The 24,890-nt window shown below is 41.4% G+C and overlaps 1 protein-coding gene across 1 annotated transcript in view; it reads right to left on the bottom strand.

The window, feature by feature from the left end:
• Window positions 1–816: 816 nt before the first annotated feature.
• UBE2W (ubiquitin conjugating enzyme E2 W) overlaps window positions 817–24,890 on the bottom strand; it is a 119,877-nt gene continuing 95,803 nt past the window's right edge. Inside the window, exon 6 of the mRNA XM_061172224.1 lies at window positions 817–1,137. Coding sequence (XP_061028207.1) covers window positions 1,013–1,137 — 125 coding nt within the window. The 3' untranslated portion in view covers window positions 817–1,012. The remainder of the gene's footprint in view (window positions 1,138–24,890) is intronic.

Here is a 24,890-nt window from a genome sequence, read left to right on the forward strand (position 1 = left end):
CCTTCCCCTCTTTTCACCTCTGCCAATTCCCTCAAACTTAACATGGTGCATCCTCCCTAAATCTGCATTAGTCCTTGATTAATGACTTCTAGCTCAAGCCTAGCATTCAAATACTTGTTGAATGCTTTGAAAGAGTACATGCCCTTCACACCAGCGGTATCAAAGGACAAGCCTCCCACATTTGTGCCTTTCCTGGGCTACTCCCTCTCCCTGCATTCCATCCTCCTCTCACCCAATGAGCAAGTCATCCTTCAGATCATTCCGAAATCACCTCCTTGAGAGCATTCTCTACCTCCTCTGAGCAGGTCAGTGCTTTTCTTCTCTCTCTTCTGACATAGTAGGTACATTAGAGTGTTTTTGAGCCTGATTCCACATGCCAAACAGTACATTCTTTAAGGCCAGGCTCTGTATCTCATTCATCTTTGTAGTCCCAGCATCCAATAGCTAGGGGGTGGAAGTAAATGCTTTTGGAATAAATAGATGAGTTTATGCTTTTAGAAATGACTCTGAAGTGTTCAGAAATGTCATTCCCTCTTATTCAGGTCATTAAAGTTAATTGAAAACTTTATCTCCACTGTAACTTTTTCTTATAATGGATTTTAAGTCTCTGGTTATCCACTTGCTAACTAGGAGACCATGGGCGTGTTACATTTAAACCCCAAATAGAATGAATTTGTATTGATTTATTTATTTTTTCCAGCTGACCTGCCTGGGCGCCCCCAGCCCCGGAGCCACAGCGTCCCAGCCCACCCACCAACCCTTAGAATGAATTTTTATTTTTTTAATTTTTGAATTTTATTTATTTATTTTGGCTGCATTGGGTCTTCATTGCTGCATGCGGGCTTTTCTCTAGTTGTGGTGAGCAGGGGCTACTCTTCGTTGCGGTGCGCGGGCACGGGCTTCAGTAGTTGCAGCACACAGGCCCTAGAGTGCTCGGGCTTCAGTAGTTGCGGCTCGTGGGCTCTAGAGCGCAGGCTCAGTAGTTGTGGCTCGCGGGCTCTAGAGCGCAGGCTCAGTAGTTGTGGCGCACGGGCTTAGTTGCTCCTCGGCATGTGGAGTCTTCCTGGACCAGGGCTCGAACCCGTGTCCCCTGCATTGGCAGGTGGATTCTTAACCACCGCGCCACTAGGGAAGTCCCTAGAATGAATTTTTAGAAGCCATAATTATCAGAGAGAAAATTGTTTTTGAGCTTGAATCAGCACTTTCAATTGCTCAAGGTGTGTAGATAGCATCAGGACATAAAATCACCTGAGTGGCATGGAAATCCACATGTCAATCTATGATCTTGGGATTTTACTTTAAAATGAAATGTTTGTGTAGGAGTTGAAAAAAATAGATATTTAAAGAGGTGTGGTCCTATTAGAAGCTGATTAAAACAAAGCAACAGATTTATCCATGTGTCTTTACCAGGAACCATTGAAGTCAAATATTCAACCATCAGAAAAGGATAATGCTTTCAAATTCATCAGGGTCAGGTTTGAGCAATTTGAATAGGACAGATTCTAGAACCACAAAACATGATTTCTCTTCCAGCTATGTCCTCTCTTTTCTTATAACAACCATTCTTGACATCTATTTTCCTGTAAAACTCATCTCGTCCCCCAGCACCCACCGTATGTTATTCTCTTTTATATATATCTAAACATATTTTTATCACTACACATTATTTGTTTCTTCCAGTATACCTCAGCTCCTTGAAGACAAGAACAAAGATTTCCCCCATCTTTTCCTCTCCAGCATCTAGCACAGTGCCTGTAGTGATCAACAAATGCTGGCGGAATGAATGGATTAGTGAATTTGACAAACATTTACTGAGTACCTTCTATATACCAAGTACTAGTCACAGCTCAGGGATATATAGCAATGAAAATAATCGGCAAAGTCTTTGTCCTCATGAAACTTACAAAGAAATGAATGAATAGACAAATGCATGATAAAAAAACACTTCCCAGTCCTTTACCTATATTAGAATACCATTCTGGAAATTTCCAGTGTATCTGCCTGCTCACTAATAAATCAGCTGCTTGGGACTCAATTTTATTTTCATAATAATGAGGTCAAAATAGTTACTAGAGTATCAGCTGCCTAAGCACCGTACTAAAAAGCAGTAGAAATAAATTACATTGCAAATATAATCATTAAGAGTAAGGAAACAAAATTTTATTTAATAAAGTGTACAGAGGTTCTTTTAAGTCATATCAAACATATTGCTCAATAAATATTTTGAATAATCAATTAATTACTGATTTTTTAACTAATTTAGATACAACAGCTGGTTCTCTAATGCCATCTTTACCAAATTTATCATTGCAATATTAGAAGTTGGAGGCAAAAGAGGAATCAACTCCTCCTATCCCCCAAAAAAGAAATGGTTATGCAATTCCTGATGAGTATAAGTTTCTTGAAAATGGTGAAAATTTTCTGCTGTGTAATAGAGGATAACATGATGTGGGCAAAATTTTGATATTTGGCACAGAATCTGGCTTAGATGATTTGGTGAAATATAAGGATTGGGCATGTGATGGAACATTTAAATATAGTCCAGATATGTGCTATCAGTTATATACCTTACATATATTAATAACAAATGGCAGCATCCCTCATCTGTTCGTTTTACTTCCAGGGAAAGCTGAGGAGACTTACAGCAGATTTTAATGAATCTATGTCCCACATTAGATCCTGAATCCTCAATGACCGAATTTGAGAAAGCAAGTATCATCGCTTTCTCTAACATATACCTGAATACAACTATAACTGGCCGTTCATTTCGTATGGCAAAAAACATTTACCACAAAATCACTGATATTGGAGAAAAGTTGCACTATGAGACAGGTGCCGAATTTAACACAAAAATTAAGTGCACTAAGTGTTCGCATTTCTTCCAGTCAGTGACGTTATCGATGGCTTTATTGAGCTGACAGGTGACAATGATTTGCCCCAAGAGTTGATTTCTTATTTTGAAACACACTACATTGGAGAAGAAAGAGGCCGAGGGCCCCAAAAGTGCAGAGTTGAACCCACATTTCTCTCAGAACTTTGGAACATCTGTCAATGGACATGTGACAATATGCCAAGAACACACAACAGTGTAGAGGACTTTCACAACACAAATATGCAGTGACAAACATGCATCCTACAACTTCCCTGGTGGTGCAGTGGTTAAGAATCCGCTTGTCAGTGCAGGGGACACGGGTTCAAGCCCTGGTCTGGGAAGATCCCACATGCCGCAGAGCAACTAAGCCCGCGTGCTGCAAATACTGAAGCCTGTGCACCTAGAGCCCGTGCTCCGCAGCAAGAGAAGCCACCACAGATGAGAAGCCCGTGCGCAGCAACGAAGACCCAACGCAGCCTAAATAAATAAATAAATAATTTTTTAAAAAAATCTAATGTAATCTTGACATGCATTCATAAAAGTTGATTAAAAAAAATATATGCGTCCTAGTATTTGGAAACTGATACCTCTCTTAATGAAGGAAGAAATATTAGCAAAAAGGAAGATGCAATGCTGAACAAGGAGACAAATCAAGAAGAAAAAAATAGTATAAAATACTATGAACAAAACACTTGGAAGACAAGTGCTTAGGTACAACCTACAAAACAAAGTCAGTTATTTGTGAAGTATTGCCATGCATCTACACACGTCTTAAATACAACTATTTTGTATTTTGCAATAAAGTCTTTTTAATTTTGTTATTCATTTCTCATGTTTTATGTTTATGTCCTCTTTGATGTCCCTTTTTATTTTTCATGATTTTATGTTTTATGGCAAATTTGCCTTATGGCCAACTAGTTGTGCCGTAAAAATGTTTGCAACAAAGATGCTTACAGTGAAAATACCAGACCCAGAGAAATCCATACATCTGGTATTAGAAATGTTGGTATGAATAGTAAAGAAAAACAGTTTTCTCATTAAGTTGGTGTCCAGAGAACCAGAAAATTGATTGATAGTGTGGGGAAAATTTCAGAGAGAGAATTTATAATTTGGTTTTATTCCACCATTGTTACCCTAAATTTCTGATACTTTTCTTTGTGCCCTGTTTATAATTATTTAAATTTCCTTGCAATGGAATAACTGTGTAACATCTCTGAACACAGGGCGTGGGGGGTTGGCAGGTGTTGCTTCTTAAATAAGTTCAATGATTTCTTCCAACACTTTTTAATTGTGTCTATTTTGAAAGACATCCTTTAGCAATCACCTTGTCCGTCTTTCCTTATTGTCACCCCATCCCCTTTTCAAAAGACTTCATTATTCTTTCTCCCTTCCCATTTATAAAGGAAGACAAAAACTGAACATTCCAGCTACTTATACCTTCTCATTCTTTCATCTCTTTGGTAACTGTTGATGACATTCTGAATTAGTAGTATATTGTAGTTATAATAAACCATCTTCACGGAATTCCCTGGCAGCCTAGTGGTTCGGACTTGGCGCTTTCACTGCCCTGTCCCGGGTTCAATCCTTGGTCGGGGGAACTAAGAATCCCACAAGCAGTGCAGCGTGTAAATAAGTGAATCAATAAGTCAATAAACCAACCCCCAAATTAGTGGTTTAAAACAACAGTGGTTTATTTAGTTCAGGCAGTTTGGGCAAGGCCCAGTGACTTGTCCTTGCTCCCTGCAGTATCAGCTAGGGCAGCTCACAGGCTGGGAGCCCGAACCACGTAAGGACGCAACTCACTCACACCTGTGGTTGATGCCGGCCATCTACTGGGACCTCGTCTGGGGCTGTCAGCCAGAACACCTACCTGTGGCCTGTGGAGCTGCTTGGCTTCCTCAAAGCCTGGTGGCTGGGTTCCAAACAACAGGAAGTCAAGGACACTATTAAGGCCTGGGCCCAGAAGCAGGCACAGATGTGCTGCGAATTCTGCCATATTCTGTTCGTCAAATAGTCACAGGGCCCAGATGCAAGGGGCAAGACCTGACTCCGACCCTCCATGGCAGGCATGTCAAAGAACTTTAGAGTCACATTTAAAACTCCACACATTCACTGAAATACATTACCTTGTCTTTTCACTCTATTGCTCTCGCGTTAAAATAAAGGTGACATTGAAAATTTCCTTCCGTGGACACCTGGGTCTGCGTGAATCAAGGCAGCTTCTTCACTCATCAAACGCCTCCCTCAACTACTGAAGACAGCTGCACACCTGAATGATGGAGATTACAGAAACCGGGTTCCAGAGGACTTCATACACTTTCTTAGTCCACTCTCCTCCCCAGGTCAAGGGGGAGGCTTCGAGCAAGTTAGGCAGTCAACAGCTGCAGCATCAGAAGAGAGGAAGGGGTAGGTTGGACGCTGGAGGAGAGGCCCAGGCAGTAACGTGCGATTGTACATTTAGTCACGCTGTGTTTCTGTGCAGTTGGCAGTGCGCCATGCTGCCAGGGAGGGACCAGCAGAAGGCAGCCAGACGAGGTCAGGCCGACTGGCAATGTCAGGAGTGCGCATCACCCAGGGCACAGGCTGTTCCTTCCTCTCCCAGCCCCACCCCTGCATCACCGGCAGACGTGAGCCATTTGTTCATTTATTAATTCAATGTACATGTCTGAGACTGGGGCTACCCCAAAATATGGAAGCTTGGCATATTGAATATTTTAAGCTGAAGGAACTTGAGAAACAGCATGTATAAGACTTTCTGACCTTCCTCTGAAACAGGTCATATGTGAGATGTGTCCTCCCTCTATACCCAGAGGAAAGGAGTATCCTTATCTCACAAAGACGAAAGGACACAGAGAGGAATCCGCATGAACAGGCCTTGCTAAGTTTCAGCCAGTTTATTCCACTGACCTCATAACCTCTGTCCCATCACATCTTTCCCTGACTTTCCACTCTTCATCAAACCTAGCTTAAAAGCACGCAAGTTTAATTGTTTCTTTGGGTCCTCATTTCCTTATGAAGACTTCTGTGTCACATAAAATTTGCATCAAATAAATTTGCTTTTCTCTTGTTAATCTGGTTTTTATTAGAGGGGTCCCAGTTGAGAACTTAGAAGGGTAGAGGGAAAAGATTTATCTCCTCCCCTCCACCTGCCAGTGACAGTGACGTCTGTTGGGATGTTAAGATTGTCTGGTGCCACTCCGTACCCCTGCCGCTGTGTAGGGCCAGAGGATTTGTCTGCCTCATCAGCCCAAGTTCCAGTATGGTTCCCTCTGATGCTGAAAACTTGGCCTCTGTGCACCAGTGCCAAATCGAATCTCAGAGACAGGGTTTTGGGTGAAGTAGAAAAGAATAGCTTTATTGCTTTGCCAGGCAAAGGGGGGCATAGCGGGCTCATGCCCTCAAAAATTGTGTGTTCCAACCCAGGGGGATTTGGTGAGGAGGTTTATAGCAGTGGTTCAAGGGTGGGGTTGCTGATAAGGATCAGGGTGTGTGCAGGGCCTGCACTCCTTTAAACTGGCCTCAGGTGGTCTCCTGATGAGTTTCTGTGGTTCTCAAGGTTATCAAACTGTGGTCTTCTCTGGAATGGAGAATGCTTCATCAAGTAGTTAACATCTTCCATTTGTTGGGGGTTTTAGGAATGTAGAAGAGCTTAAAGATATTGTCATGTGTATCCCTTGAGGACCAGGACAAGGACCCTGTCCCAAGGCTGCACTATTGTTTCTTTTGAGTGTTCCTCCCTTGTCTCCACATCTCCTCCCTTCCGTGTTTAGCAACTGTTTGAACCTTTGGAACTCAGGGAAGGTCATGGAGGCTAAAGCCTATTCCCTACAAACAAGAAACGGGAGACACAGAAAGGCTTGCATGCCCAGGATCCCCACGGGGTTCTGCTGGGTTTAACCTCCATCCTGCCAACTGCCCTCCAATACACACACACACACACACACACCCCATTTCTTAAGACCTGATACACAACTTCTATCCAGTACCTACTAGCCTCTAAGCCCAGGGATGCACCTGCCCTGCATCCTCATCTCTCCAGATATCTTCCCTTAGGGCCTGCCCAGCTGTCCGTGGATAATAAATCACTGCGACCTCAAAGCTTGGTTGCTCCCCCTCCTCACCCCAACTTTGACCACCAAACTTTACTGAGTTTGAATGGCGTTTTCCATTCCTCCTCAGAGCCATTCCAACCTTTTGGGACCCTATGCTCCTAGCTCCCTAACTTGCCTGCAATTGCACTGAGGAGTATGCCCTTGACCTTCCAAGAGTCACACTGGCAGGGCCACCACTAGACTAACACTGTGGAAGGTAAATGAGACACAACTTCTTTACATAAACCCACTTAAACATTCCAATCATCAGGGACTTCCCTGGTGGTCCAGTAGTTAACACTCCACGCTGCTCCCAACGCAAGGGGCCCAGGTTCGATCCCTGGTCAGGGAAATAGAGCCCGCATGCCGCAACTAAAAGATCCTGCTTGCTGCAACTGAAGAAAAAAAAAAGATACCACATGCCACAACTAAGACCCGGCGCAGTCAAATAAATAAAGAAATATTAAAAAAAGAAAAAAAAAAAACCAGGGACTTTACTGGTGGCGCAGTGGTTAAGAATCCACCTGCCAATGCAGGGGACACGGGTTCGAGCCCTGGTCCGGGAAGATCCCACATGCCGCGGAGCAACTAAGCCCGTGCGCCACAACTGCTGAGCCTGCACTCTAGAGCCCATGAGCCACAACTACTGAGCTCGTGTGCCACAACTACTGAAGCCCACGTGCCTAGAGCCCGTGCTCTGCAACAAGAGAAGCCACCGCAATGAGAAGCCCGTGCACCGCAACAAAGAGTAGCCCCCCCTCGCCACAACTAGAGAAAGTCTGCGCGCAGCAACGAAGACCCAACGCCGCCAAAAAAACAACAATCACATTTCTTCATTCTCTCCATCTAAGTGGCCCAAGCAGCAGGGTTTCACCAATATGGTTGGGGCTCAGTGCATGGGGCTCCCATATCAAGGACTTGGAAACTTCTCTTCTGCATCCTCTGACCATATTTTACCACTCTTGTGTGAATGGCTTTGGGTCCCCAGCAAAGGGAGTTGAACCAAGGGACCTTGGCCCTTTTGTCAATCTTTACCTTAACTAATCTGACTATTGCCCCAAGGGGCTGCAGGTCAGGTTTCTCATTGTAAACTTTGCTTTCCAGTTTTTAAAATGTCTCCAAACTGGGGTAAATAAAGCTGACTTGTTTGGGAGTCCCATTGGCCTGCCCAACCTTTGACAGTGCAGTGGTAAGATCTTTGTTTTAACCCCATCAATGTCAGTTTTATGCGACCCATTTTTAAATAACCATCTAAATCTTTCCACCCTGCTGGGATGAGTTCCATGACTCTTCTTTTTCTTTTGTCTCTTTGTTTCACCCCATCAATATTTCCTTTATTCACCTTATTTCTTAATAACAATTTTAAAGTTTTCATCCTCCTAAGACCAGTCCCTTGACTCTTCCCTCTGCCTCTCCCCATTCTCTTGTTAATTAACCTAATGTTTTTATAAGCATCTGTAAGACCCGTGAGGAGAAGCTAAGGTAGCAAATTCCAGACTGTTGCTCGATTATGCGACACTAAGATTACATGAGGTGCCAAGACAAAAGGGGCCCCCTTTACCGCAACATTCACCATGACTCAGGTGATGGACATAGTCAGCAGGTGAGTATACTATAATGAAGCCAGTCCCACGTGGTTTGCAGATGAAGCATATCAGCTGCTTCATCCGGAGTGTTCCACTGGTGTTTTCAGAGGGAGTTAGGCCGTCTCCCTTCTCAGGGTAAACAGATATTGTAGTGGCTATTATCCAGTTCACAAGGCTGGCTGTTCCCTCAAAAACAACCTGCTTTGTGTCTAGATCAAGTATAGTTATCTGTCATTGTTCTGTTGATTAAAAAAATGCACACCCTAAAAGTTGAGAATTACGTTTTATTTGACGGACTTGCTGAGGACTTAAGCCTGGAAGACAGCCTCTCAGATGACTCTGAGGGACTGCCCTGGAGAGGTGAGGGAGGAGCCAGGATATAGAGGAGTTTGTGCAAGAAACCAGGTAGTAGGAACATCAAAAGATTATTGTTAATTGAAGAAAAACAGGGACTTCCCTGGTGGTCCAGTGGTTCAGGAAGATGCAAGACTCTGAGTTCATTTAAATTATTCCATGAATACGCACCTTATCAATGAAAAAAAATGTTGCCTGCCATTTCGGTAAACAAAGGATGTTGCAGCCATCAAGCCATCACATGACAGCTGCCTGATGGTGAGCCCTGAGGGAACTCAGGATGGAAATAGGATGCCTGCCATCAAACACTGCAGCCACCACCAACCCCCCCCCCGCCCCGCCCCCATAGTGCACCCTGAGGAGACTCAGGATGAGAAAGCACAGGATACTGACCCCAGATAGCTGAGGTGCGCATCAAAGGAATGATTTCAGTGAGCCTTGACTTTTGCATCTTCCCATATATAGAAAAGCACTAAATTCCTTAACTTGAGATGTCTGGTTTTCTTTCATTAACAGTAATCTTTTGATGTTCTGACTACCTGGTCTTTTGTTGCAAAAACTCCTATATATCCTGGCTCCCCCCTTACCTCTTCAGAACAGTCTCCCAGAGCTATCTGAGATACTGTGTCCTGGGCTTAAGTCCTCAGTTTTGTCTGCCAAATAAAACACAATTCGCAGCTTTTAGGTTGTGCTTTTTTTTTTTTTTCAGTCGACAGGCTTAACTATCTAGGGACAGTATCCTGCTTTTGTCATCCTGAATCCCGTGGGAGGGGGGGGATGGCTGCAGTGGCTGATGACTTGCTTGATGGCCAGAATATCCTTTGTTTACTATGGCAGGTGACCTTCTTCGTCCACAGTTCAACAGTGAGCTGTGGGTCCTGGCTGAACCCAAGCAGGCTCTTCCCTCTTCCTCCTTCAAAACCAAAGACACTCCCCCTAAATTACTCTCACAGTCCATTCTAGTAAAGGTTCTTCAAGAAGCTGCGGATACCGATCTACAAAATGAGATTTTGTCACGCTGTACTCCCTGCTTGCAGTAGCTTCTTGGCTGTACCCTCCGCAACATGGAGGTGGGAGTATGAGGCTGAAAGCTCTAACCCTTTAGCCAAGACTTGGTTTTTCTGGTGACCGACCTACCTCCTGTAGTTATCTAGGGGCCCCAGCTACTAGTCATCTCATTAACAGACAAAAAACCCCAAAAAAGACACACACTTCACTCAGGAGATTCCAAGGAACTTAGAAGCTCTTGTGTCAGGAAAGACTAAATAGTATAATAAAAGATGCTCCTACGCCCCTATCATTCAGGAAATTACAAGGATTTTAGGAGCTCTGTGTCAGAAACTCGGGGCCAAGACCAAATATATATTTCTTATTATGTTACAAGTTCCTTTATGAGAATGTTTTAAATGTACCCCTCTGGGTGGACACAGTTCCATAAGCACAAGTGTTACTAAGGAGACATCACCTTTGTGCCAAGAGAAGAGTGAGCGTAAGATGCACTGGATCTCCAGACCTACTGAGCCCTCAGCCAGGGCTTTGTGAATGGGTGGCCTGAAACGTAACCACTCTGTCTATAGGCTGTGGGCTCAGTCAGTTGCCTGAAGCCAGCTGGTTGCTTACTTAACACCCTTAGGTCAGAAATGATCTAACCCCTCCAATCCCACTCCCAAGTTAGTGCCATTTTTCCACTTTTATCCAATGTGTAAGTGTCTGTCTCCCCCTTATAGAACAAAAGGAATTAAAACACTCATCACTGGATCCTATCAGGTCAGTTTTTCCAGCACTTCTTTTAGCAGCAGGCTCAATGGATACTGTCAGAATTATCCTTGGATCCCCTAAATTCAGAATACAAAGCCAGAACCAGTCAAAAACAGGATTAACAATAACAAGTATGGAATCTTTTGACCAAATTCCAGACCATAAATAGGACTGATCCAGAATATCATGTACTATAATTCCATGGAATCATTTCAACAGACATTAATAGATGTTATGTGAGGAATGGCTTCTTTGATTAAATGTCTAAGAAGCTGTGAGTTCAACAAAGTTAAAGAAGCTTCTTTAGTGCAGACTTTCTCAGAGGCTTTCTTCTGCCAATATAGATGAAGTCTCCAAGAAGGGATAGGTTATGCTCTGTTTCCCAAACGTATTTGACTCTAAGACCTTTTTGGCAGGGAGCACATCCAGGGAGCACATTTTGGGAAACATTTAGGCACGGCTGAAATTCACACAGAGGGACTCTGCCTGTAGATGGAGCTAAAGGCTCCAGTTCCCAGCTAGGAACTGGGAGAGCAGCCGCATAGCACAGGGAGATCAGCTCGGTGCTTTGTGACCACCTAGAGGGGTGGGAGGGAGGGAGACGCAAGAGGGAAGAGATATGGGAACATATGTATATGTATAACTGATTCACTTTGTTATAAGGCAGAAACTAACACACCATTGTAAAGCAATTATACTCCAATAAAGATGTTAAATTAAAAAAATTAAAAAAAAAGAAAGGCTAGTGGGAAGCAGCCGCATAGCACAGGGAGATCAGCTCGGTGCTTTGTGACCACCTAGAGGGGTGGGAGGGAGGGAGACGCAAGAGGGAAGAGATATGGGGACATATGTATATGTATAACTGATTCACTTTGTTATAAGGCAGAAACTAACACACCATTGTAAAGCAATTATACTCCAATAAAGATGTTAAAAAAAAATCTCAAAAAAACCAAAACCAAAAAAAAAAAAAAAAAAGAAAGGCCATTACATTGCTAATTCCTGCCCCCCCCATCTTTAATCATCAATGGATCATTTTTTAAAATAAACTTTATTTTTTAGAGCAGTTTTAGATTCACAGCAAAACTGACAAGGAGGTACAGAGGTTTCCCATATACCCCTGCCCCCCACACGCCCAGCCTCCCCATTACCCACACCCTCCACCTGAACCAACACCCTGTTTACATTTGTGACAGCTGATGGAGCTGCACCAACACAGCATTATCACTCAGAGTCCATAGTTTACATGAGGGTTCACTGTTTGTGTTGTACTTTCTACGGGTTTGGCCAAAGGTATAATGACATACATTCCACCACCTGACCCTATTTTTGTAGGTCTTTCTCTCCAGTCTCTAGTCTCCATTTTCTTAATTCTAAGATCTAAAATGTCATCTTGAAAGGACTATTGACAGCCCAATGTCTAAAATTATGTTTAATGCTTTAAAGCGGGGTTAGCAAACTACAACCTATGGGTCAAAAATGGCCTGCTGCCTGTTTTTGTAAATAAAGTTTCTCTAAAATACAGTCACACACTTTCATTTACATATTGTCTACGGCTGCCTTTTTTCTTTTTTTTTTAATAAATTTATTTATTTATTTATTTTTGGCTGTGTTGGGTCTTCGTTGCTGCACGCAGGCTTTCTCTAGTTGTGGCGAGTGGGGGCTACTCTTCATTGCGGTGCACGGGCTTCTCACTGCAGTGGCTTCTCTTGTTGTGGAGCACGGGCTCTAGGTGCGCAGGCTTCAGTAGTTGTGGCATGCAGGCTCAGTAGTTGTGGCTCACGGGCTCTAGAGTGCAGGCTCAGTAGTCATGGCACACAGGCTTAGTTGCTCCGCAGCATGTGGGATCTTCCCGCACCAGGGCTCTAACCCGTGTCCCCTGCATTGGCAGGCGGATTCTTAACCACTCTGCCACCAGGGAAGTCCTCTACGGCTGCTTTCATGCATCTGAAGGGTTAAGTAGTTGCAATAGAGTTTGTAGGACCCCCTCCCCCCCCCCCCCCTCCACCACCAAATTGAGAATATTTACTATCTGGCTCTTTACACAAAAAGTTTGCCAGCCCTTACTTAAAATAGAAGGTAGTGTTAGTTCAGTATTCAGTCTTTTCCAAAGTCATATTTCAATGAATTTTGCTAGTTTAAACTTGAAATGATGCAATTAATTGTATTTCGTGCCATTTAGCCATCTCTATGTACTCTGAAAGTTTTCCTTTCTCTCTCTCTCTCTTTTTTGTTTTTCTTTTTTTTTAATTCTTTGGCCACGCCATGGTATGTGGGATCTTAGTTCCCCGACCAGGGATCAAACCTGTGCCCCCTGCGGTGGAAGTGTGGAGTCTTAACCGCTGGACCACCAGGAAAGTCCCTCCTTTCTCTTTTCTCAGAGAGTTCTACCCTCTACTGTCGACTGAAAAAAAATGCACGACTTGGGAATTTCCCAGAGGTACAGTGGTTAAGTCCAATGGTAAAAAATGCATAACCTAAAAGTTGCAAGTTAAGTTTTATTTGGGGACCTTACTGAGGACTATAGCCTGGGAGACAGCCTCTCAGTAGCTCTGAGGAATTGCTCTAAGGAGATAAGGGAGGAGCCAGGATAAATTTGAGTTTTTGCTGAGAAAACAAAAAACAAAACAAAAAAACCCCACGTAGTCAAACATCAAAAGATTACTGCTCGGGCTTCTCTGGTGGTGCAGTGGTTGAGAATCTGCCTGCCAATGCAGGGGACACGGGTTCGAGCCCTGGTCTGGGAAGTTCCCACATGCCATGGAGCAACTAGGCCCGTGAGCCACAATTACTGAGCCTGCGCGTCTGGAGCCTGTGCTCTGCAACAAGAGAGGCCGCGATAATGAGAGGCCCGCGCACCGCGATGAAGAGTGGCCCCCACTTGGCACAACTAGAGAAAGCCCTCGCACAAGAAACGAAGACCCAACACAGCCATAAATAAATAAATAAATAAATAAACCCAAAGTTAAAAAAAAAAAAAGAGATATAGTTTGTGAAAATTTGAATCCCATGAAGTTGAAAAAGTGTAATATAAAAAATAGCCATAGAGTCTTGATTTATTAAAAAAAAAAAAAAGATTGATTACTGCTAATCACAAAAACAGACACCTCGAGTTAATGATTTTAGTGCTTTTCTATGTATGGGAAGATACAAGAGTCTGGTCTCATTGAAATTATTCCTTAGATATGCATCTCAACTACCTAGGGCCAGTATTCAGAGCACAGAATGCTTCCTGTTTTTCTCTGTCCTGAATTCCCCTAAGGGCACACTGATGGGTGGAGGGGGGAGGTGTTGGTGGCTGCAGTGGCTAATGGCTTGATGGAGAGCAATATTCCTTGTTTATTGGAATGGCAGGCAACATTCTCTTTCCATACTTCCAGAAGAAACCTCCCTCCTAATGAAAGGTACATGGAAACCATTTGTTCAAGTTGCTACTTCTGGTTAAAAATGGCAGATTGAACACATCCATTTATCTCTTGTCCCTCCAACATCCTATTATAACAAAGTCAAAGAATTCAAAAGTTATAAGCTCAGGAAGAAAAATAAAAGAAACACTAGTGAACAAAAAATAGTTAAGAAGTTTGAGAATATGTACACAGTGGATGAAGAAGTGATGGCTAATGTAATGAGCCAAGAAAGCAGAACCTAAGTGCCCGGTGAAAAATGAACGGATTTACCAAGAAGAATCCAGGAACAGCCCAGAAACTGAGGCACCACATAGTGCTTCGAGGGGATAATGAATTGAGTTCGCAGCATAAGAACTGATTGAAAACTCTGTATAAGGAGCTATTAAGTTAGTTTCTACCCCTGCAGCAAACAACTAAGCAACTCTCCTTTGTTTAGTCCCCCAAGGAGATGGGAGGCTTATTCTCTGGGGAAGCTGACCCAGGGAACACCAGGCCCAGGGCAGGCAAAGGTAGAAGGCTGACCACAAGGGCTTTGGTGAAAGTGAACTGGGCCTGACACATGTACAAAACCCTTCCCTCTCTCTTGGCGACGGCTACGTGACCACCAAAATTCATTCTCTCTTCTTTCATGACAACTGAGTTGTAGCTGGGCAAGTGGGATGGCAGATGGGAAGCACATCCCTAGTCCCACTGCAGCTAAGAGTGGTCAGATGACTAAGCTCTCACCAGAGGAATGTCAACAGACACTTTCCTGTACCTGAACTGCTCCTGGCTTTTCCCCTTTCCTCAGGCTGGGACAAGGGTTAGTCTGAGATCCTGTTTCAATTACATAGAGAAGGACAATGCGTTCGGGCAGTGGTTCTTAAACCTTGCCAGGGATCAAAATCACCTGAGGTTTTATGAAAACACTAAGCCCCACCCCTGAAGGTTCTGATATGGTAAGTCTAAGGTAGGCCTGAAAATGTGCATTTCTAACAATATTCTAGGTGATGTTGTTGGTCCAGAGACCATTCTTTGAGAACTGTTGCCCTAGGGATGTACCTAAGTAGAAGGAAACTGGATCCCTGAATGACCAGGTGGGACAGAGAGTCCATTTACCCAACCTTGACAGTTATGCAAAAGACAACTTTGTTCTTCAAGCCCCTGCACTTTGGATCTCTTCAGCAGATAGCAGGTCTATCCTAATTAACAGCCTCCCCCAGCTCCCGGAAGTGTGGCAGGCAAGCTAACACCCAGGCAAGAGACTAGAGAGTTCCCTGAAGAATCTGGTTGGCTGCGGAGAAACAATTCACAGATACTGTTGGAGTTACCCAACAACAAACAACAGCAACACAACCAGGCTTACTGCCTCATCACGTCCAGTAACTCCTACACGTTAATAAGCCTTGCCCACGCACAGGGACCTAGGCAGCTTTTTGTGCCTCCCAGACACAGGAAGAAAGTATCTAATATGAAAGACAATGACCGAAAAGGAAAAGGGGAAAAAAAAAAAAAAAAAAAGGACCAAGATGAAAGAGAGACAACACAAGGAACAGAAGTTTGTTTTTTTAAAAAAATATCATTAATCAGAGTTTAGAGGCAATGTTGTATCCTTTAAAAAGAACTGGATCAGGTTGGGATTGACATATATACACTAACGTGTATAAAATAGATAACTAATAAGAACCTGCTGTATAAAAAAATAAATAAAATAAAATTCAAAAAAAAAAAAAAGAACTGGATCAGGACTTCCCTGGTAGTCCAGTGGTTAGGACTCCACGCTTCCAGTGCGGGGGGTTGCAGGTTCTATCCCTGGTCGAGGAACTAAGATCCCAAGTGCTGCATGGTGAGGCCACAAAGAAATAAGTAAATAAAATAAAATGAAAGTTTGGAATCTAACAGAGAGCTTGTTATTCATGATAATGTAATAATACAAATAAATGCTTAAAAAAATAAAAAGAACTGGATGGTTTAAAAAAATTTATAATCTGAAAAACGTGTTCTCAGAAATTTAAAATAACTGAAGTAAACATTAAAATAAAAGAATCAGATGAGAAACAAATAAGCAGGGACTTCCCTGGTGGCGCAGTGGTTACGAATCTGCCTGCTGGTGCAGGCAACACGGGTTCGAGCCCTGGTCTGGGAAGATCCCACAGGCCATCGAGCGACTGGGCCCGTGCGCCACAACTACTGAGTCTGCACTCTACAGCCTGCGAGCCACAACTACTGAGCCCACATGCCACAACTACTGAAGCCCGCACGTCTGGAGCCCACAAGCCACAGCAAGAGAGGCCCCTGCTCGCCACAACTAGAGGAACCACGCACGCAGCAACAAATGCCCAACACAGCTCCCCCACAAAAAAGAAAATTTAAAAAAAAAAACCGAAACAAATAAGCAAAGAGGTGAACAATAATTTTGTTTTTGTTTTTGTTTTTGTTTTTGGCCACACCATACAAAGCTTGTGGGGTCTTAGTTCCCCAACCAGGGTTCCCAGGCCCTCAGCAGTGGAAGTGCGGAGTCCTAACCACTGGACCGCCAGGGAATTTCCTGAACAATAGTTTTGAAAGAAGAAAAGAAAAGAATTTTAGAGAATCAGTTAAGGAGATGAAGCATCCCACTACTGAGAGTTCCAAAAACAGTAGATGAGGGGGTGGAAATTACCAAAGAACCAGTAAAAGAAAAATTCCCCAAGCTGAAGGATAGGAATTTCTAGATCAAAAGAGGCCATCAAGCACCCCACACATGACTGAAAAAGAAACCCATTCAAAGGCATGTCATCATGAAAATTAGTACTTCAGTGATTTAAAAAAAAAAAAAAAATTCAAAATCTTCCAGAACGTTTGTTTCCAGAGAGGAAACATATCACATACAAAAGAATTAGAAAAAACAGCATTGGCTTCTCAAAAAAAAAAAAAAAAATGAAATTTATAAGTTAGTGAAGAAATACCTACAACAAATTCTGAGGAAAAATTATCTCCAACTTAGAATTCTATACTCAGTGAAACTGTTAATCATGTAAAATGGTGAAGACATTTTTAAACCTGAAGGGTCTCAAAATTTACCTCCTGTGCCTGCTTTCTCCTTCTACTGGGAGAGTGAAAGCAAATGAGAAAGTAAACAAGGAAGGGGAAAGAAACCAGATCCAGTAAACAGGTATTCAGTATATGTGACGCACAAAGGGATTTCCCAAGAGTGTTGGTAAAGGGAAGTCCCTGCATGACAGCGGTGGGGCAGGCCCTAAGGGCAAACAATCCAGAGCAAAACAGGAGAACGCAAGGCGCATGAGAACGCAAGGTGGCATGACTCCTAGAGAAAACAGATCTGATAAATTACCTGTGGAAGACTGTTCCCCTTCTGCCAAATATTTTGGTTTTTCCCATGACGCCGCTCCTTTCAGGGCCCTTTCCTGAGACTACAGATCCCTGCCCCGTGGATGTCAAGCTTCGCCAAAGGACCTACTTGGCCCAATACATGGTGAGTAAAGTGTGATGAGTTGCTTCTGAGTAGAAGCTTTAAGAGCCAGTGTGTGGTCTGCCACAGGCCCTTTCCTGTCTGCCAACGACCCGCTGCGTTCCAAACAGAGGCTGCTCTTCACTCAGCCTCAGAGTAGAGACAGCATGCAGCTGAACTCTGACAGACTTATATCATGAGAAAAACCAAACAAAAAACTTTGCTCTTGTTAGTTGCTGGAACTTGGGGGTAATTCGTTACCACCGCCTGACCTATGTTCTGACTGATACATTATCTGATACTTTTGACCAAGTGGAAAACTGTATTTTAAGAAAGTGGGGACTTCCCTGGGGGCACAGTGGTTAAGAATCTGCCTGCCAATGCAGGGGACACAGGTTCAAGCCCTGGGCCGGGAAGATCTCACATGCCGCGGAGCAACTAAGCCTGTGCGCCACAACTACCGAGCCTGCGCTCTAGAGCCCGCGAGCCACAACTACTGAGCCCACGTGCCACAACTACTGAAGCCTGCGTGCCTAGAGCCCGTGCTCCACAACAAGAGAAGCCACCGCAATGAGAAGCCTGCACATTGCAACAAAGAGTAGCCCCTGCTCACCGCAACTAGAGAAAGCCTGAGCGCAGCAATGAAGACCCAACACGGCCAAATAAATAAATTAATTAATTAAAAAAAAAAAAAAAGAATGTGGGAAGACTTTGTGATAGGTACCCGTAAAATTAAGCAATTACATTCATTCATTTAACAAATATTTATTACCTCCTAGCATATGTCAGGAATTTTTCCCAAGGCACTAGGAATATAAAAAGTAAAAAGGTTAAAGAGGCAATTATTAATGTCAGAAAATGCTTATAAGACAGGGGAAAAAATCACAACATGCCACTTGGCTCATCAGGGAATAATATTCACATAGCTATCATATAAGCAATGATGAGAATAAAGGGAGGTAAGCAGTGAGGTAGGGAAGTAGCTAAGCTATTTAAATCCTTATACACCATACTAGGATAATATCTAAAATGGATAAATAAAATAATAAGGTATAAACATATTATGAAAAAATGTATGGAATACACAAACTATTTAAGCTAATAAACAAGTTCAGCAAGATTGCAGGATACAAGATCAATACAAAAAAACCAACTGTATTTGTATATACCACCAATAAGCAATCTGAAATTGAAAGTAAGAGAACAATTTCATATGAAACAGCATCAAAAAGAATAAAATATTTAGGAATAAATTTGATAAAGGAAGTAAAGACATATATCCCATGTACCGATGTGGAAGACTTAATGTTGTTAAAATGGCAATACTGCCCAAATTAATCTATAGATTCAATATAACCCCTATAAAAATCCAAGCTGGCTTCTTTGCAGGAATTAACAAACTGATCTTAAAATTCATATGGATGGGCTTCCCTGGTGGCGCAGTGGTTGAGAATCCATCTGCCAAGGCAGGGGACATGGGTTCTAGCCCTGGTCCAGGAAGATCCCACATGCCGCGGAGCAACTAAGCCCGTGAGCCACAAGTACTGAGCCCACACGCCACAACTACTGAAGCCCACATGCCTAGAGCCTGTGCTCCACAACTAGAGAAGCCACTGCAATGAGAAGCCCGTGCACTGCAACAAAGAGTAGTTCCTGCTCGCCACAACTAGAGAAAGCCTGTGCGCAGCAACGAAAACCCAACACAGCCAAAATTCAATAAATAAATAAATGTATTAAAAAAAAAAGAAAGAAAGAAATAGAGGTGACATTAGTTAACTCGAAGTCAATGAAAATCTAAAATCAAGGGGAAACTTAAAAGGGAGCCATTAAGTTGTTAAAATATCTTTACTTCCCAAATGAAGACAGAATAAAGCAATCACAAATAAATAAAGTACTTACCAAGCACTCTAGAATAGTGTGACTCAAACTAATTGCTTGTGTAAAATTCAATAAAAATGAATTACTAGAAAAATGAAATTAAGAAACAAACACATATGAACAACAAAGCCAAATTCTCATTATTAGATAAACAGATATATATATATATAAAACATTACTCCATCAAATAGCTATTAAAGTGTTTAAATATGTATTCTCAATTTCTGTACTCATTTCTTCATAGACTGTTAACAAATAGTACACACAGAGACACAGGGCCATGGACAAATTCTGAGAAACACAGTTCTACAAACTGTGTGCAACCAGATTCTTGAAATTGTATATTAAATCTTAAAATAGTTTAAGAGGCAAGAGGCTACAGGAACAGAAATTTCAAAATAGCAATCATACCAGGGAGATAAGATTGTCTGATAGTCCTACATTAGAGCATAGCACAAACACCCTTCATTTATAGAAAGGGCTGCAATTATTTCACAATGAAAAAACAAAAATAAAAACAGCAGGCAAACTAAGTGGACATCAATGGGAGATAGTTAAAAATTAAAATACATCCAAACTATTGAATGGAATGTAGCTGGTTAACATGAGATGTATGTGTGTGTATCACATGGAAAGATGTCCATGTTCCTTTTTTTTTTTGAATTTTTAAATTTAATTTTATTTATTGTTTTATACAGCAGGTTCTTATTAGTCATCCATTTTATACACATCAGTGTATACATGTCAATCCCAATCGCCCAATTCAGCACACCACCACCCCCACCCCCCGCCGCTTTCCCCCCTTGGTGTCCATACATTTGTTCTCTACATCTGTGTCTCAATTTCTGCCCTGCAAACCAGTTCATCTGTACCATTTTTCTAGGTTCCACATATATGCGTTAATATATGATATTTGTTTTTCTTTTTCTGACTTACTCCACTCTGTATGACAGTCCTTAGATCCATCCACATCTCAACAAATGACCCAATTTTGTTCCTTTTTATGGCTGAGTAATATTCCATTGTATATATGTACCACATCTTCTTTATCCATTCGTCTGTCGATGGGCATTTAGGTTGCTTCCATGACCTGGCTATTGTAAATAGTGCTGCAATGAACATTGGGGTGCATGTGCCTTTTTGAATTATGGTTTTCTCTGGGTATATGCCCAGTAGTGGGATTGCTGGGTCATATGGTAATTCTATTTTTAGTTTTTTAAGGAACCTCCATACTGTTCTCCATACTGGCTGTATCAATTTACATTCCCACCAAGAGTGCAAGAGGGTTCCCTTTTCTCCACACCCTCTTCAGCATTTGTTGTTTGTAGATTTTCTGATGATGCCCATTCCAACTGGTGTGAGGTGATACCTCATTGTAGTTTTGATTTGCATTTCTCTAATAATTAGTGATGTTGAGCAGCTTTTCATGTGCTTCTTGGCCATCTGTATGTCTTCTTTGGACAAATGTCTATTTAGGTCTTCTGCCCTTTTTTGGATTGGGTTTTTTGTTTTTTTAATATTGAGCTGCGTGAGCTGTTTATATATTTTGGAGATTAATCCTTTGTCCATTGATTCGTTTGCAAATATTTTCTCCCATTCTGAGGGTTGTCCTTCCGTCTTGTTTATGGTTTCCTTTGCTGTGCAAAAGCTTTTAAGTTTCATTAGGTCCCATTTGTTTATTTTTGTTTTTATTTCCATTACTCTAGGAGGTGGATCAAAAAAGATCTTACTGTGATTATGTCAAAGACTGTTTTTCCTATGTTTTCCTCTATGAGTTTTATAGTGTCCGGTCTTACATTTAGGTCTCTAATCCATTTTGAGTTTATTTTTGTGTATGGTGTTAGGGAGTGTTCTAATTTCATTCTTTTACATGTAGCTGTCCAGTATTCCCAGCACCACTTATTGAAGAGACTGTCTTTTCTCCATGGTATATCCTTGCCTCCTTTGTCATAGATTAGTTGACCATAGGTGTGTGGGTTTATCTCTGGACTTTCTATCTCGTTCCACTGATCTATATTCCTGTTTTTGTGCCAGTACCGTATTGTCTTGATTACTGTAGCTTTGTAGTATAGTCTGAAGTCAGGGAGTCTGATTCCTCCAGCTCCAATTTTTCCCTCAAGACTGCTTTAGCTATTCGGGGTCTTTTGAGTCTCTATACAGTTTTTAAGATTTTTTGTTCTAGTTCTGTAAAAAATGCCATTGGTAATTTGATAGGGATTGCATTGAATCTGTAGATTGCTTTGGGTAGTAGAGTCATTTTCACAATATTGATTCTTCCAATCCAAGAACATGGTATATCTCTCCATCTGTTGGTATCATCTTTAATTTCTTTCATCAGTGTCTTACAGTTTTCTGCATACAGGTCTTTTGTCTCCCTGGGTAGGTTTATTCCCAGGTATTTTATTCTTTTTGTTGCAATGGTAAATGAGAGTGTTTTCTTAATTTCTCTTTCAGATTTTTCATCATTAGTATATAGGAATGCAAGAGATTTCTGTGCATTAATTTTGTATCCTTCAACTTTACCAAACTCATTGATTAGCTCTAGGAATTTTCTGGTGGCATCTTTAGGATTCTCTATGTATAGTATCATGTCATCTGCAAACAGTGATAGTTTTACTTCTTCTTTTCCAATTTGTATTCCTTTTATTTCTTTTTCTTCTCTGATTGCTGTGGCTGGGACTTCCAAAACTATGTTGAATAATAGTGGTGAGAGTGGACATCCTTGTCTTGTTCCTGATCTTAGAGGAAATGCTTTCAGTTTTTCACCGTTGAGAATGATGTTTGCTGTGGGTTTGTCATATATGGCCTTTATTATGTTGAGGTAGGTTCCCTCTATGCCCACTTTCTGGAGAGTTTTTATCATAAATGGATGTTGAATTTTGTCAAAAGCTTTTTCTGCATCTATTGAGATGATCATATGGTTTTTATTCTTCAATTTGTTAATATGGTGTATCACATTGATTGATTTGCATATACTGAAGAATCCTTGCATTCCTGGGATAAATCCCACTTGATCATGGGGTATGATCCTTTTAATGTGTTGTTGGATTCTGTTTGCTAGTATTTTGTTGAGGATTTTTGCATCTATATTCATCAGTGATATTGGCCTGTAGTTTTCTTTCTTTGTGACATCTTTGTCTGGTTTTGGTATCAGGGTGATGGTGGTCTCATAGAATGAGTTTGGGAGTGTTCCTTCCTCTGCAGTTTTTTGGAAGAGTTTGAGAAGGATGGGTGTTAGCTCTTCTCTAAATGTTTGATAGAATTCACCTGTGAAGCCATCTGGTCCTGGACTTTTGTTTGTTGGAAGATTTTTAATCACAGTTTCAATTTCATTACTTGTGATTGGTCTGTTCATATTTTCTATTTCTCCCTGGTTCAGTCTTGGAAGGTTATACCTTTCTAAGAATTTGGCCATTTCTTCCAGGTTGTCCATTTTATTGGCATAGAGTTGCTATAGTAGTCTCTTAGGATGCTTTATATTTCTGGGGTGTCTGTTGTAACTTCTCCTTTTTCATTTCTGATTTTATTGATTTGAGTCCTCTCCCTCTTTTTCTTCATGAGTCTGGCTAATGGTTTATCAATTTTGTTTCTCTTTCAAAGAACCAGCTTTTAGATTTATTGATCTTTGCTATTGTTTTCTTTGTTTCTATTTCATTTATTTCCGCTCTGATCTTTATGATTTCTTTCCTTCTGCTAGCTTTGGGTTTTGTTTGTTCTTCTTTCTCTAGTTCTTTTAGGTGTAAGGTTAGATTATTTATTTGAGATTTTTCTCGTTTCTTGAGGTAGGATTGTATAGCTATAAACTTCCCTCTTAGAACTGCTTTTGCTGCATCCCATAGGTTTTGGATTGTCATGTTTTTATTGTCATTTGTCTCTAGGTATTTTTTGATTTCCTCTTCGATTTCTTCAGTGATCTCTTGGTTATTTAGTAATGTATTGTTTAGCCTCCCTGTGTTTGTGTTTTTTACGTTTTTTTCCCCTATAATTCATTTCTAATCTCATAGCGTTGTGGTCAGAAAAGATGCTTGATATGATTTCAATTTTCTTAAATTTACTGAGGCTTGATTTGCGACCCAAGATGTGATCTATCCTGGAGAATGTTCCGTGCACACTTGAGAAGAAAGTGTAATCTGCTGTTTTTGGATGGAATGTCCTATAAATATCAATTAAATCTATCTGGCCTATCGTGTCATTTAAAGCTTCTGTTTCCTTATTTATTTTCATTTTGGATGATCGGTCCATTGGTGTAAGTGAGGTGTTAATGTTCCCCACTATTATTGTGTCACTGTCGATTTCCTCATTTATAGCTGTTAGCAGTTGCCTTATGTATTGAGGTGCTCCTATGTTGGGTGCATATATAATTGTTATATCTTCTCCTTGGATTGATCCCTTGATCATTATGTAGTGTCCTTCCTTGTCTCTTGTAACATTCTTTATTTTAAAGTCTATTTTATCTGATATGAGTATTGCTACTCCAGCTTTCTTTTGATTTCCATTTGCATGGAATATCTTTTTCCATCCCCTCACTTTCAGTTTGTATGTGTCTGTAGGTCTGAAGTGGGTCTCTTGTAGACAACATATATATGGGTCTTGTTTTTGTATCCATTCAGCAAGCCTGTGTCTTTTGGTTGGAGCATTTAATCCATTCACATTTAAGGTAATTATTGATATGTATGTTCCTATGACCATTTTCTTAATTGTTTTGGGTTTGTTTTTGTAGGTCTTTTTCTTCTCTGTGTTTTCCACTTAGAGACGTTCCTTTAGCATTTGTTTGGTGGTGCTGAATTCTCTTAGCTTTTGCTTGTCTGTAAAGCTTTTGATTTCTCCATCGAATCTGAATGAGATCCTTGCCGGGTAGAGTAATCTTGGTTGTAGGTTCTTCCCTTTCATCACTTTAAGTATATCATGCCACTCCCTTCTGACTTGTAGAGTCTCTGCTGAGAAATCAGCTGTTAACCTTATGGGAGTTCCCTTGTATGTTATTTGTTGTTTTTCCCTTGCTGCTTTCAATAATTTTTCTTTGTCTTTAATTTTTGCCAGTTTGATTACTATGTGTCTCGGCGTGTTTCTCCTTGGGTTTTTCCTGTATGGGACTCTCTGAGCTTCCTGGACTTGGGTGGCTATTTCCTTTCCCATGTTAGGGAAGTTTTCGACTATAATCTCTTCAAATATTTTCTTGGGTCCTTTCTCTCTCTCTTCTCCTTCTGGGACCCCTATAATGTGAATGTTGTTGCATTTAATGTTGTCCCAGAGGTCTCTTAGGCTGTCTTCATTTCTTTTCATTCTTTTTTCTTTATTCTGTTCCACAGCAGTGAATTCCACCATTCTGTCTTCCAGGTCACTTATCCGTTCTTCTGCCTCAGTTATTCTGCTATTGATTCCTTCTAGTGTAGTTTTCATTTCAGTTATTGTATTGGTCATCTCTGTTTGTTTGTTCTTTAATTCTTCTAGGTCTTTGTTAAACATTTCTTGCATCTTCTCGATCTTTGCCTCCATTCTTTTTCCGAGGTCCTG

This window comes from Eubalaena glacialis, chromosome 17 (assembly GCF_028564815.1).
Source record: "Eubalaena glacialis isolate mEubGla1 chromosome 17, mEubGla1.1.hap2.+ XY, whole genome shotgun sequence".
Lineage (NCBI taxonomy): Eukaryota > Metazoa > Chordata > Mammalia > Artiodactyla > Balaenidae > Eubalaena > Eubalaena glacialis.